Below are 15,937 nucleotides of genomic sequence, written 5' to 3'. Positions count from 1 at the left end.
CAGACATACAGGCATGAGTTATGTGCCTCTGTGTGCTAAAGAAAAAGTCATAAGCATGGGTTTTTGTGTTGCCACGGAGAAAGACAAGATTTATATAATGTCTGTGTAAGTGTATATATTGTTCTCTTTCTGCCTCTCTGCCCTCTGTGAATAGGCTGTGAAGTTGTGTATTTCTGTGCTGTGGCATGGCCCCAGGCTGAGGCAGGCCCGCGGGAAGCAGCCCTGACGGTCATTAGGACCTGTCAGTAGGCCGGGAGGGGGAGTGCTGATAAATTTCAGATAGTGTCAATTGCAGATGAAAGATCTGCTGAAGATGCTAGGGGTGTCACGCTTGACTTGTCTCTGCTCAACAAGTCCCATCTCCCTTCCAGCAGCAGGCTACCTCAAGCAGGAAAGCAGGCAGGCCTTTCTCCCACCCTCGGTTACCCCTCAGACCCCGCTATCCCCAACCCCTCACCCCTTTGCCTACCTTCACTCATTCACCCCCACAACCCCCACACCCCTTCCTGCTTACCTTGGCTAAGCCGCTTTGCATGTTGATTGGGGGAGGGCTAATCCAGTTTGCAGCTGTCGTAGACCAATGATGAATCACCTTTCCGTCATTTGGCCATGCTCCCCTTGCTCAGGGAGGAGGGAGGACCTGTAGGAGGAAACAACATTGGAGCAGGGCTGCGGCTCGGAGAGAGACAATGTGCGCCTCTATTCCCCCGCTAGCCCTCTCTTCCCATTCTGCTCCAGAATAACAATAATGTTTTCTCAGACAAGGCTTTTTGTGTCATGGATGGTTTTGGACTGTGACATCGAGCTGCAATAACAAGGAGTGACATTGTTTCTGCTGGGGCAGGTGGAGGCAGAAGAAGGAAAAGGGAGTGTGGTTTGAGAGGACTGAAAGCCGTCTAGGTCCAGGTAAGAGCACAGCTGAGCCAGTGCCAGCTGCATCAGAGACATGTAGCTTTCTGCGTGGCATCAGAGATCGGCTTAGACTCTCTTCTAACAACTGTCAACTTCTCTCAGCCTTCTGCGTTGTCTGGCTGGAGATAGTGAAGGCTTTTTAGTCATCAGCTATTGAGAAAAAAGTTTTGGATAAGGAGAAAAACATTGGAACATTGGATTAGGTAGTGTGTGATATGTGGAAATAAGGTTATTTTATTCTTTATGATCCTTAATGTGCTTATATTTATACATCATTGTTGTTGTATGCTTGGAGGGTGTGATATTTTTAGGTGAGGAGTAAATTAATATACCTTTGGGAAAAGGACAATGCAGCTGCCATTATTGGAGTTTGTGTGAAGAAGACTGACTTGGCCTTTTGTTGTACTGTTTTATATTATTTCTTGTCTATTTGGTTTGTAATATAATGCATAAAAATATAGTTTTTTCAGTTAATTTAAATTGGACTTAAACCACCATGAAAAAAATGACATTTTAGTTAAACTATACTGCAAAGTATCACAATATCATAACATTATAGTAATATCATCTTAAATGCAGTAAATACATATCATAATTTAATCTTTTTATCTCATAATTCTGGTGTGTTTGTGCCATCTGATAGCACTCAAACTACTCAGAGTTACTTGAGCATTTATCTTTGTGGCCTTGTGTAAAAGGCCAATGTTTATTGATAGAAGAGATACACAGAACCCTGAAATATAATTGGAAATGGCAGTATAATGTACAAAACATTTTGTCCTAATTTCATTAACTCACTATTGCAACGGGAACGGTGACAGAGACAAATGGGGTCTAGAGTTTGTGGCCGTATTTTTCAAATCACTCATGCCTTCTTTATACTCCATTGTCTATACTCGATCAAATCCTTTGAGCGCTCGAATGAGAAGATAGAATAATGTTTTCAGTGGCGTGGTCTTTTGTATAAACACAGAAACAATTAGTGAGCTTGCCAGAGCAAACACATGCCTCATGATCTTCTCATCTGCCCATCACTGAGGCATGGCCTCTTATAATCAAGCAGAGTGCTGCACTTTTAACAGGCACATTAACTATTGCCTCAAACCAGCAAACATCTGTTAACAGTCTTCGATACCACACAATACGATATACACTTAAGGGCATTTTTGCTTCAAGATACATCAGAGCAAATTGACAGTAAACATTCTGTGTTCATTTAAAGCATTGACTCGTAGTGAGATTGTTGTAATAAGAGAAATCGGAAGTTATCTTGTCAAAATGTTTACTATTCATAGCTTCAAATTCCACACAGTTTTTCTTTGTGCATATGTGTGTGTGAGAGAGAGAGAGAGAGAGAGAGAGAGAGAGAGAGAGAGAGAGTGTGTGTGTGTGTGTAACATTTTCCCTTGTGTACTTTTTAGTTTTCACAAGGAAAATTTTTACTCATCATGTGCTGTCACATTAAATTTTCAGTATTTTACATTTAATAGTAAATATCATGTTACCAGTAAAATTGTGGTGAATTGTATTTTTCAAATGTAATTTTGATAAAAAAAAATTTTATCTTACAAAGCATCTATAATTCTTTTATTTACTCCGCAGTATCATTATGATGTTATTTACTTGTCTAAACTGTGACTTCTGGATTATGCATAACGTGTACACTGCATTGTGTATCAAGCTGCGTGTCTTTCCTGAAACCAGAGTGATATGTGTAATTTGATTTGGTATGTGTGTGTGTGTGTGTGTGCATTTGTGTGTTTGCATGTGTGTGTGTGTGTGTGTGTGTGTGTGTGTCTCATTAGGTCTATGGAAATGCAGGATCTAGCCAGTCCTCACAGCCGAGTAAGTGGAAGCAGTGAATCTCCTAATGGTCCCAACCTCGACAACTCCCACATCAATAACAATTCCATGACACCCAATGGCACTGAAGGTATGTGTGCGGTGCTGCTGTTTTTTAGTTGTTCACTCTGTTTTTGTCTCTGAATTAGAAAAAGGCTGAAAATGGTGATAAGAACTATGTAGTAACATTCGATGTGAGATAGAGTAAGATTTGAATTAATCTGAATTGAAGGTTTGTGTAGGGTTTATACTTTTTTAATGTCACATAGGTCCTGATTAGCAGCAAGGCTAATGCATGTGTCACTACATCAAAAATTTAGGTAGTTATTATTTTTTTAACGTGAATTAACAGTACATAGCCTATTTACAGTTATATAATGTTCAGAAACCAGTGCAACAATAGACAAAGTGCGCATATACAAATTATATTTTCAGTTTTTGAATGTAGATTATTTTGGACCTTACAGTGTGTTTGCTGTCGTAGCATTTACAGCTTTTACAATTGAGCGCTACTAGTGGTTGTTTCCCGGCGACTATTAGCTGTTTATTTAAGTAACCATGTAATTATTCAAAGGCCACAGCATGCAAATGATGGAGTTTTGCATAAGGTTTCTACTGTACATAGTTATTTACTCAGGTGATTCACCTATGCGTAAATCTGAGCCTTTGTTTAGTGAAGCAGTCATGCCCATGTCACAAACCAAAACATCCTGCCTGTCATGAAATCTTCAGGTTAGTGTGTGTTTTGAGCGCAGGGCTTTTTTTTTTGTTGTGTGTATGCATTCATGACACAGGACCCGTAGACATGGTGCAGACTGTCATATGTCCCTTTGCCATTCTTTCTTTTCCATAGGTGATAACATCACAATGCTTACCACTGCAGACTGGTTGTTAGGTTCTAACTCACAGTCCGCTGCAGGTTTGTCTTCTCTTGGTGACACAATGAAAGGACAATACTTGGTGTTCTCTTCAACTTTACTTTTTAGAAAGAGAGTGAGAAACTCTTTGCAGTTTGAACCACCTGCTTCGCTTAAAGAAGAAAATAAATTTGTACCTTTTTTTCAAAGTTCTGAAAAGATGCAATTTATCTGCTGCAAAATTTTAACATTGCTTCAACTATTGTGCCTTTCATTCAGAAACTCTTTGGTATTTAATTGTTGTGTTATTCTTTTTTAAGCATGGTTTGGCACTGAATGGATTTGAGTCCGTTGTTAATGAATGGTCAGATTGTGAAGTTGCATAGAGAATAGAGTACTGTGCATTTTGTTTTAATGTGGATATTTCATGCTTTTTCCTGAATATGGTGGTTATTGTGTGCTCTGTGACCTGAGTGTGCGCTACTTTATGCATGCACCTTACCAGTATTTTTTCATCGGTGTGTTGTTCAAAAGAATTGCCCCTTGTCAACATATGTTTCCGCACAGAACGAGCATAGCAGAAACATGTAAAACATGACAGCAAATGGCTTCTTCAACCATGAGGGATTCCACTGAGCATGACTTCCTTGCCCACATTGTCAATTTGTTTTGCCAAAAAAGAAAAAAAAAATTCCTCCAGCCTGCCTGAAGTGAAATGGATTGATTTCAAAGATTCCTGAGCTGTCAGATAGCTGTGAAATTGTCTTTGCAGATCTATCACTGAGTTGTATAATGGAGCCAAGGTCAAACAGCGTTCGCTACACTCTTAAAAAAGATTTTATACACCGTACTTTTCCTTGATGTTTCAATTTTACTTGCACATCCCTGCGGAGCTCTTTTTTATCTGTAACTCTAACTGTGAAAAGAACCAGAAAATCCTGCACACTGTTGACTTGTACTCAATTTATTAATGCGCTTTCAGCCCTCAGACATTCATTAGACTATAAAATAAAAAGATTTTTATTTTACACTACATTTAATTATGGATAAGCTGGTATATTAATCAGTGTATGTGAATGATAATATTAGACTGCAAAAAGTTAAATTTATATTGCTCTTTTAAACTAGTTAAAATGCATTGAAAAAGGTCTCAAGCACATTTCTAAACGTAAGATAAAACTAACTCTCTTGGACCATCAGATATATCCCAGCAAAAAGAATAAAAGATGATAATAAAATAAAAATATCTAAAAAAAAACATGAACTCATACAGATATAAAGTTGATAATTATAGTGCATTTACATTTGCTGATATTATTGTTGGAAAGTTGTTTGACCACTCCCTTCTCCCTGGCGGTTCTGTTTTTACTTGAGTAACTTTTTGATGTTTTTTCAAAACATGATTTGTTGAATGTGAAAATGTGAAAGCCTTGAGTCGTTAGACATTAATCATATCTTTTTTTATTTTTCTTTTTTTTTCCAGACATTGATTTGGTGCATTTCGTGACAATGTGGCTTCTTTGTTTGCAGTTAAAACCGAGCCAATGAGCAGCAGCGAAATCGCCACCTCCGTAGCAGACACCTCTCTAGACAGCTTCTCAGGATCAGGTGAGGTGGGAGGAGGGAGGACTGTTTTTCATGTGGAGAGTTGTGTGAGAGGCAACCAGACACATGAGTACACACACACACACACACACACACACACACACACACACATACACAGCTGCAGAACTGATTAGTGAGAGATGAGCCCAGAGATGGGTGACTGATAAGCTGGGCCCCAGGAAGTGTCCATGCAGCTAAAACACCGATATAGTGTGTGTGTGTGTGTGTGTGTGTGTGTGTGTGTGTGTGTGTGTGTGTGTGTGTGTGTGTGTTTAAGAACAAGAGTCTCTACCTTACCTTTGTCAGCACATTTATATGCTGTGCTTGCTTGCATATGTGTATTGTGTGTGTGTGTGTGTGTGTGTTCACTCTGTCGGTTCCCATGCCAGTGAGGACTGAATTATGACCTGTTATGCACTAAGCTTGTCTGTCCAGTGGAGTGACATGGCATCCCAGTGGCACTCACTCTCCATGGGCTGTTATCCTATCACCCTGTCAGAAGCAGGGTTTTCACACCTTCCTCCCAGAAAGGGAACATCACACAGACACATACACAGGGCCTTCACTAAATAACAAAAAGGCCTTAGAGTATAATGAGCATTGTAGGAATTGTAAAAGAAATAAATCTCTAATGTGATAATTTTTTAGGTTATTTTTTCCCACCCTCACCAGTGTCTGACATTTTCTATAAACATGTATTACTATCACTGCATCCAACTGTGCATGGTATTATCTTGCTGCTAATTTTCCTGTATTTCCTTAACTGTTTAACTAAGTACTTGATACTTTAACTCTAGAAGCGCATAAATCGCTGCTATGACTTTTTGTCTCTGACAATATTAATGAAATTTAGTAATCTTATACCCCATATCCTCCACGGGGAAACCCAAAGCTCCGTTCAGAAGAGCAGGTTTTGTCCAGTGGCAGTTGCTGCTGATGTGGGAAAAGTGTTCAATATTAATAACGTGTGTGAGGGGTTACAGCATACAGTTACATAGAGTTAGCACTCCCCCGCAACCAAATCCCTTATTTTACATGTCACGACCAATTAAACAGATGTTTCAAGACTGTGCCACTCTGCCGCAGTTAATGCAAGTAATGTTGGAGAACTTTGATTATTGCCTGAATTGTTCAGATTTTTAACTAACAGTGAATTTTATCAAACGTACATTACTAATCAAACACTAAAAATGTTACAATTTAAACCAACATATGTTGTATTTTACTTCAAATTTAGATATTAATTTGCAAATTATGTATATTTTTTTTTAATGATTGTTTTAATTAAAACTAATAATGGCACAAGTGTTAAGTATCAAGTTGGTAACTGAAGTCTTGCAGTTGACAGACTGGATCTCTTGTGTTGAATTTTGTTTTTCCTTTTTTTCCCCAAATTGATATTTACAGTTTTGGAAATGAAGTCTGCTGGTAACATTTGTGACTGTAATATGAATTTTTATATTCATACTAATAAGAGTTTGTTTGAGGTTTTACTTTACTAAAACTAGTGGTCGGAAAAGTCAGTGTGTATTAGTTCATTCTTACTGCCGAAAACAAGCGTACTGCTGTGAGATATATGTGATTGAACTTCCACAAGTTAACATCACTGTGGAACCACATAGTCGCTCACTTAATGAAGGAATGATTATGCAGTAGCACTCATTACCTGCAATCAGTGATGTCACTTCCAATGTGGTTGTGGCTTTAAAGGCCCAAGGCAACTGAAGCCACAGGCCGAGACTGATTCAGACCATCCTGTGTGTGTTTACACCAGTGGTCGTCATAGCAGCTTGGAAGTATCTCAGAGATACGCAGGTCAGCAGAAAAATCTGATGTTCTTACCTGATTATTTTACTTCATTATTGCTCTCCGGTTTTAAACCTTAAATAAGGTTACCGAAATAAATAGAGTAATGCAATGTAATTACTCTTTCCTCGGAATCCAGAAGTTCTGTTGGCAAAAGATAATATTTACCTTATTTCTTAGTGTTTAAATATGTGCTTGCCTCTTTTCTTTTTAACTCTCCTCAGCTATTGGAACCAGTGGCTTCAGCCCAAGACAAACTCACCAGTTCTCTCCACAGATTTACCCTTCCAAGTAAGGCTTCTTTTATTTTTCTTTAAAAAATAAGCAGCATCCAACTTCATTTGGATCTTTAATTAGATCCTTCTGCTAGATCGAGAGGTTTCGACTGGCTTTGTTTGCCTGGATGTCTGCAGCTTGCGTACTCTGAAATCTGTTGTAATTATTATCTTGCAAAAATTTCCTTTGCCATTTATTGTTCTTTCACTATGTATATGAGCTGCGCGATGCTATCTGCCTCACAGCTTGGCTCAGTGTTTAAAATGAAGTAGCACAATCACAAAGAATTTGTCAGTTAGCAAAGTTTGTGTTATGGTTTTGGGGGTAAAACGCGGCCCTCTTTCTTCCTGCCTTCCTTTCTCACTTTTGTCTTTTATTTCTTTTCTCAAATAGCAGAACATATCCACATATTCTTCCTACCCCTTCATCCCAAAATATGGCTGCGTATGGGCAGACGCAGTACACCACAGGAATGCAGCAGGCCGCAGCTTATGCTAGCTACCCCCAGCCTGGCCAGCCCTATGGCATTCCAGCCTATGGTAAGATCTGTCTAACACAAATCTTAACCTCCTCTTGTCTTTTTAAAAAGTGCCTGTTAATATTGTGTCTTTACTTTGCATGCATGCATGAGTAGATGAGAAAAGTACAACTAAATAATAAAACTAAGGAATTTTCCTTCCTGAAGGTCAGCACCAAGACCTTGCTAATAACAAACTATGTTCCCACAATTCCTCCTGTGAAGCAGCAGCAGCAGATATGCTGAGTTGTTGTTTAGTGCCTGCATATTCTCCTTCAATGCAATAAAACCAAATTTGCTTGTCAAGCTGTTCAGATAGGTCTGACAGATTAGTGATATGAATCTGAAAACAAAAACTGGTTCCCTCTGGCATTGCAAGAAAAAGCATGGAGTACATGGCTCACTGTAGGCTTTATTTGTCCAAAGTCTGGAGTGTTTTGAGCCCAGAAGACTCTTCAATATGAGGAGGAATTTACACTGTTTATTTGAATGGAGTCTGTAACCTACCGTTGCATAGAAACTGCATCGTGACTGATTCAATCTAAGCAGTGGCCAGTTTAATTCACAAACACAAGCAAAATGTTTTATTACTTGTGCAACGCTTCACAGATGACAGATCTTAGATAATAATAATAATGACGATGATGATAACATTAAATCAAACAATCATAGTCTAAACAGGGTTTTTGGTTTTAGATCCAAGTAGACAACTCTGGCAGTGACAGATAATATTTCTAAACAACCAATAATAGTAAAAATCAGTAAACAGATAATCAGCGGTAGTCCATTGTGATTAGTTTGTTATGGTAAGTGACAGAGCCTGTCTATGTGTCCCTTTGCTGTGTCCAGTGTAATTTAAACCTGTGTGTTGACTGTTGTCTGTGCATCAAACCGATCTGGTGTCACTAACTGATTTAGGTCCATTGTGGGCAGGCATAAAGACAGAGGGGGGTCTGAGCCAGTCCCAATCCCCGGGACAGACGGGCTTCCTAAGCTACAGCTCTGGCTTCACCACGCCGCAGACAGGACAGGCGCCCTACAGCTACCAGATGCAGGGTGAGGACATCTTTGTGAATTTTTCATCTTTTTCTATGTACATGCTCACAAGTCATGCTGGGTGTCTGTATGGTATCCAAATTCAGCCTGAGATGCCATCACTCTCTCTTCAAGCTGGCAGTATGCCCGATCTGACAAGTGTTAAATGTTCACAGCAAAATATATGAGCTGAAATTTTCTTCAGAGTTTTTTTTTTAACTTTGATTCCCCAACAATCTAAAAAATGTGGTTGCTGGAATGTTTTTTTTTCCTGTTTTGTTTGGGGTTTTTTTCCTTCTCACTCAGACCCGTCTCTGGCTTTGTTTCTATTCCTGTGCTGCACCACATTGTCAACTCAGTACTCATCCACTCTGTCTTCTCTTTACATTATTTCACCAATATCACATATTCTCCTTTGACTTCCTCATATGTCTGTCTAATTACAGTATCGCTGCCACGTGTTCCCTCTGCTTGTCCAATTATTCTACTCTTTTTATAAAATATTAGAGAAATATGTCTCTGTCCCTGATTTAATAGCATGCAGAGCCAGACTGATTCACAACACGGCCCTTGATTGCCCTCACCCTAGAAGATGGTTGCATCTCAGCAGTCGTTATGTGCGGCCACGATGGCTGCTTCCTTCTCCTCTTAAAAGAATCAACACAGATGGAAAAATGGCAGGCACTTAGGAGGCACCAGCCATGTCGCTCCCCGCTCCTCAGCCTTTGTTTTTTTTCTCCCTGTGATCATATTTGTATTTGTTTAAGAGCTAAGACTGTAGAGATTTATGGCCTTGAAACCGATAAAGATGAGTTGTTGTCCCCTGCACTCCCCCTCTTTTGCTCTTTCTTTCCAGTCATTCATTCAGTTTAAGTGTAGATCAGGCCTGCTGTCATGTACTGTTTCTTTTACTCTCTCTTTAGTATTAGTTGAAAAAGTCTCAGTTCCACCTGCAGTAGGCAAGGACATTTAACTAACTACTAGCATAGTCTTTGTCTTCTGTCCTGTAATATCTAATGTGTGACAGTAGAAACATCTCCACATGTTGTTGAAAAGCCTCCAGAGCATCTCACAATAAATAATGCCAGCTCAGCAGCAGATGTGGCGCGGGGAAGCCTCTTTTCCACGCCTCTTAACCAAATACAGTCGGCCACAGCCGGAGTTTTGCAGCGCGCAGCCAAGAGCCTGAAAAAGGAAAGGCAGAGAGAGAGAGAGAGAGAGAGAGGAAGAAAGGGAACAAGAGACGGAGCATGTGAGGCAGAATGCACAAGCTGCTATCCTGCCCTTAGTGGTTTAACTCACGATGACAGTATTATGTGCCCATTCATCTTCTAAGTATTATGCTCTTACACTGTCTTTTTCTTTCCCTCTGTCTATCTCTGTCTCTCCCTCACTCTCTCCTGCTATCTCTGGCTATCGGATGCCACACGTAACGTTAAGTGCGTTAGTAATTGACAGCCATGTTAGATGACAGATTGACCACTATTTTGGCCTCTTACTCTAACTGTGGCTCTGGCCCTCAGCCGTACCATCATCATTACTCTCTCTGGCCTATTGATCTGCCTGGGCGAGGTGCCTCAGGCCTGGGTGTCCCAACCAAAGACTCTTTTTCCACATCTGATACTCCTCCTCTCTGTCGGTGTCCCTGCCACCAGCCTGTGGCCAGCTGTCAGGACAGAGTACGATTAAATTAATGTTTTTGCTCCTTGCTTTCATGCCTGATGTCATGGAGCTTTGTGTGGGTGCTAAAGTCGTGGCACCAAATCGTAAAGGGGACAAAGGCATTTGTGTGTGCCACAGTTCTGCAATCCCATGTGGCGGTTTATATAGTGCATCTCATGGATTGTCAGAAAAAGCCTTAAACATCAGAGGTGTGCAAAGATACTGAGATTGTGCTGATGGTGGGATTGAGCAGATGCTAATTAGGTGAATAATTGGATTCAAGCTCTCTGTCCCAGTGGCAGTGCAAGCTGAAGAAGCTGAAGCCTCGGTTGCCTTTTTAAAAGGAGAGCCCATCTGGACTTGATAGCCTATTCCCAAGTGGGGCATACAAACTTCTGCTACAAATATTGTGCACTGATGATAGACATAGCCCATGGCAAGGCGACTGATCAAGCAAAGCAAATGGACTTCCAATGTGTGGAGCCAGAAGGCAGGAGGGAAGGAGGAGAGGAGGGAGGGACGATGTCTGGTCTTGAGTGAGTGAACTAACTGGAGCAGGACAGGGGGAGGGAGAGAAAACATGGCCCCCCCGGGGGAACCACAAGACCCCCTCTTTCTCCCCCAACCATAACCAGCACCACCACTCCCAACAGCATGGGTCCATTCTCACTGGACTAGCAGGGGTCCCCTCGGCTTTTATGTGGCTCCTTGTTCTCCACAGAGCAACCCTCAAACCCTGCCAATGAGAGCTTTTATGACTGTTTGAACTGTGCATTAGGCTAATTTGTTGTCCTTTGTAGCCTTACTCTTCCTTGTCTCTGTCTTATTGTTCTGTCAGACTTTCACTTGATTTTGAACTTTCTGCGGAGAACACAAAAGTTTTAAAATTCCCCTCGCAGCCTTGAAATATCAAACAAACCAACAAAGAAAGAACAGTTCTGAAGGAAAATAACCAGTAGAGGCCAGGATGAAAAACAAGGTAAAAATCTGCTGTGTGTGTGATTGCTGGAAGCAGAGAGTGAGAAACTGCACAAATAATTAGTGGATCCTGGTAATCTTTGGAGCTCGGGAGGAATTTGTTTCTCTTCTTTAGCCACTGTGCTGGGTACTTAGTGAACAGACAAGGCTAAACAGTGAACTACTTCGTCTCTCTTCCGTGCTTTCCTCCATACACAACCTTCTTGCCCCCACTTCCCTGATCTTTCCCCCTTTTCTGAAAGCTGCTTCATGTTTGTCACGGTGTGGGAGGGCCCTCCTAATGGGGCCAATGACCAGAGGATGAAAGGAACTCCCTCTGTTTGTCTCTGGGAACAAAGGTGTAATTACGCCCCCATTTAGGAACAGTAAATTTATCTCCCCCTTCGTTTTCACTGAAGCTATGGGATATTTTTTTGGGCTATGGGAGGATCACTGCAGTGATAAGTGAAGAAGCTGTTTTAAAGAATGCAATAGTTGCGCTCATTAATGTCCCCTGCGGATGTATAAAGAAGCGATTTGCCTTTGTATGACAGACAAGAGAATTTCCACTCGAAAGGAAACCTGCTTGTGGAATATGTCTACATATTATTTTTCTATACTGTATGCTGTGGTGCCATTATTACATATTTCTGAGTTCAGTTTAAAAATGTTTAGCTTTTAGATATTTTGATTTGTTGATTTTTAGAAGATTTGTAATGATGTTTTCAGTAGGTTTACGGAGTACAAAATACAAGAAAAGATTTCTGTCAATTAAAAATCTCAAAGCACAAGAAAAAACATTTTTTTCTGTAAGATTAATGAATAATTGTGATCTTAAAAATTAGCAAAATAATGGGATAATTTTAGCTTTAATACACATACAAATCACACACAACAACATTTTTTTAGCTCTCCACCCTCCCAACTTAATCTGCCTGTCTCTGCCAGTCTGTGATCCCCTTCAAGCTGCTGCTCCTCCTGCTGCTCTCTTTCCTGACATGACAGTACAGGTGGACTGTGACTGAAGAGAGAAGTCATGGCCTCAGGGGCAGCCGCTTCTCTTCTCCTCTATAACTCATGTCATGTATATTATTAAGCCATTAGATGCTATCAACCCCCTTGAATTATTTAATTACCCAGGAGGACCATCCTTTGAGAAAGTGAAAAGAGGAACATACATATTCATTCAGGCAACCCCCCCAGTATAACTCACCCAGACCTTCCCCTTCCGTATATATCTCTCACTGCACTGACCCTGCTCCATCCCACTGCATCCACCATTCCCTCCCCCCACGCCCCCTCCTTTCACCCCACGCCACCCTTCAGTAGCTTGCACACAACAGTCTCTTGTGTTCCTCACATTGTGCGGGCTTGGACGGCTTTGGAAGCAGGTTCAGTCCGCCCCTCACCCTCCTCTGCCCCCCCTCCTGTCACTCATCAAGCCTGATCCAATCACTGATAAGGGAGGAAAAGGAGAAAGATAAGGCCACTGTTGGGAACTCTCCCTCAGGCCTCCCTCTGTTCACCACCTCAAATAGTTGTTTCACAAAAGACTAATCTTTTCTTTTCTATTAACAATGAGTCATTTCAATTCTGTCACAGCAGAATTTATAATGTTTTCTGACATACTATTTTGTATACATAACTCAAAGTTCTTTTACTTTTCCCTCAAGGTGGTACTTTCACGACAACGTCAGGATTGTATGCAGGAAACAACTCCCTGACAAACTCAACTGGTTTCAATACCGCACAACAGGTAATTGGATTTCTATCTTTTCCCTCTATTTCTATGAAGTTGTGTCAGTGTACAGTGATCAGTTTATGTTCGTTTGAATCACAGACTTCTTCTCAACCTGGAAATCTTTAAGAAACATGCATACTCAATATGTTACATTTCATCCGTGACACATTCAAACATAAATCACTCAGGATGTCAAAAGCTTTGTATGCAGGATTATCTACTGTACCTCCTCCAACACATGTATTATGCCACAGAGGAAAGGGAGAAGAAAAAAAAAAACAAGACAGATCGTTGTCCAGATGTAGGACAGAACAGACATGTGTTTGCATTTATGTTTTGGAATCTGCACTGTAAAGTAGCAACACTGGTGAAGGGCATATCTCACATTACTCTGCCAAACCTCATACTTCTCTTCTTCAACTCTGCTACCTTTTGTCTCTCATTGCCTCCACCATTTTGATCGAAATCTTCCCTCTTTCACCACTATGCACCTATCTTTTATCTATATCTCGTTTTTTTTCTCTACTTGCCTTATCTTTACCCGAATGTAAACTACCTTTTCACCATTTCCCTGTGTCTTTCTCTCCACAGGAGTACCCCAGTTATCCAACCTTTGGACAGGGCCAGTATGCTCAGTATTACAACAGCTCACCCTACACTTCACCCTACATGACAAGTAACAACACCAGTCCCAGCACGCCCTCCACCACCACCACCTACACCCTCCAGGAGCCACCTGCTGGCATCACCAGCCAGGCCCTCACAGAAAACCCTGCAGGTATGAATCATATGACAGGTAGCAGGGTTTCCATGTGTAACATGAATATCAAGAGTTTGATCCTGGTTTCAGCCATGTTTCTTTTTAAAATCAACAAGCGAGACACTGAACCCCCTCCTTCTCACATAATGGAGGTTTCTCTTTATATGACCATGAGTTAATGCCAAAAATCCTTGCTATTCCTAACCCAAATGCACAATATAAGTGGAAAATCTATTCAGCCAACAGATCCAGTGTACTGCAATGTGGCAAGAAGGACAAGTTGAGACTAAAATCAGATCAAGAATTTTCTGTAATGTCTTGTGACATTAATGCATCATCTGGCATTCGTACACTGATTATATCTTTTGTAACTTGCTGAAATGTTGTGCAATGAATACATTTCAAACAGTCATCAATCAACAGAAAAGACAACAGGCTTTAACCAAACATAATTTCATACAGAGTCATTTAGTTTAGATACAATGACATCTTTACTACTTTAAATTGATATCTCCTCTGTTATCTCTTGTTTATTAAATCAAAGAGCTTTTAGTATGTGCTCCTCCACTGATTTATGATATGTTTGTTACCTGTAGGATTGCATAATCACTAAAAATGTCCCAGGAAGCTGCCTGTCCTGCATCAAGACAAATGATCATTCAAACTTCCTTGCTAAAAGCAAATAATAGCTCATCTTCGATACACTCTTTTTTATACGCTCCTTCTTCCTTCTTTCCTTCCCTTCAGCAGAGTACAGTACCATCCACAGTCCATCAACCCCCATTAAAGATTCAGATTCGGATCGATTGCGCCGGGCCTCAGATGGAAAGTCACGTGGCCGGGGAAGAAGGAACAACAACCCATCACCGCCGCCCGACTCCGACCTTGAGGTAGGGTGAGCCCGCTACCTTGGCGACAGACAGCCTCGCCCTGTCTGAGGCACATGGACACTAATCCACTTACTATATGGCTGCCACACCAGGTTTAACACTTGATGGGCATTAATTCTTAAACATTTGATTCCTTATTTAAAAGTGCATTATTGATGCATTATGGAATATATGACATCATGAAACACATATCTTATATAAGGTTCTCATGTATACCTCATAAATAAATAAGGAATGTGATTAAGTAAGTCATCACTGAAGTGAATAATATATATATTCTGGTAATTAATGACTGGACACTAGCTGTGACTAACTGATACAATTGCACCATAAGCCTTGAAACACTTCAATAGTGACTATATGTCAAAATATACTTGTGATAATTCATAGGACTCTTCATTAATATGATATGAATTTCAACAAGCTTAATAGCACCTATTATAGTGCTGACATCATGGCATGTTAACATATCTAGTTAATTAGTTTGTCACTATTGATTACTCTAATGTAAAGGGCAAGGAGTGGAAAGCATGTGGTGGAGTGATGGGAGGAGTGTTGCGGTGACCAACTCAAGCAAATGGATTCTGGTCCCTGTGGCGCATAAATACACGCTCCTGGCCTATTGACCAGGAGGATCACCTTGCAGCCCTACAGAGTGCACCATTGATTTTGCCTCTTTTCTCTCTGTTTTTCTTTGTTTCTTTCTTCCCCCTCCACCCCCATCTCTCCAGCGAGTTTTCATCTGGGACCTGGATGAAACAATCATCGTTTTCCATTCCTTGCTCACGGGTTCTTATGCCAACAGATATGGACGGGTGAGTGACATCAGACTGTGGCAGTAGCGGTGCACTTTATCAGCGAAACACATAAATATTAAAAGGCAAAAAAAAGAGAGAATCAGGGGGGGGGGGGGGTTGCAATTGAGCGGAGTATAGATTACACTGTGCCTTAAGTCCATAGTGAGAAGATAGAGCAGAACTCAATGTACAGATAATTGTTTCTTTTTTTAATAGGTCCAATGAGGCTTGGCAAGTATTTGACTGCTCTTTGCAGCTGTTGGAGCTATGCATGGCTGGA

The 15,937-nt window shown here is 40.7% G+C and overlaps 1 protein-coding gene across 17 annotated transcripts in view; it reads left to right on the top strand.

Moving 5' to 3' along the window:
- The window catches only part of eya1 (EYA transcriptional coactivator and phosphatase 1), a 61,969-nt gene that overhangs the window by 27,896 nt on the left and 18,136 nt on the right, over positions 1–15,937 (top strand). For 4 of the 17 annotated variants that reach the window (XM_067578011.1, XM_067578009.1, XM_067578010.1 and 1 more), the window contains 10 exons: positions 2,718–2,845; positions 3,608–3,673; positions 5,142–5,219; positions 7,247–7,313; positions 7,692–7,837; positions 8,734–8,871; positions 13,143–13,225; positions 13,802–13,988; positions 14,718–14,860; positions 15,592–15,675. In XM_067578011.1, the coding sequence (XP_067434112.1) occupies positions 2,722–2,845; positions 3,608–3,673; positions 5,142–5,219; positions 7,247–7,313; positions 7,692–7,837; positions 8,734–8,871; positions 13,143–13,225; positions 13,802–13,988; positions 14,718–14,860; positions 15,592–15,675 (1,116 nt within the window). In that variant the 5' untranslated portion in view covers positions 2,718–2,721. Of the gene's footprint in view, positions 1–679; positions 907–2,717; positions 2,846–3,605; positions 3,674–5,094; positions 5,220–7,246; positions 7,314–7,691; positions 7,838–8,733; positions 8,872–13,142; positions 13,226–13,801; positions 13,989–14,717; positions 14,861–15,591; positions 15,676–15,937 lie in introns of those variants that run through there. The other 13 variants (XM_067578012.1, XM_067578013.1, XM_067578014.1 and 10 more) reach the window with 13 other exon arrangements.

Source organism: Thunnus thynnus, chromosome 21 (assembly GCF_963924715.1).
Source record: "Thunnus thynnus chromosome 21, fThuThy2.1, whole genome shotgun sequence".
Lineage (NCBI taxonomy): Eukaryota > Metazoa > Chordata > Actinopteri > Scombriformes > Scombridae > Thunnus > Thunnus thynnus.
The sequence above is the reverse complement of the archived record's forward strand: the minus strand, read 5'-3'. Positions and strand labels throughout refer to the sequence as shown.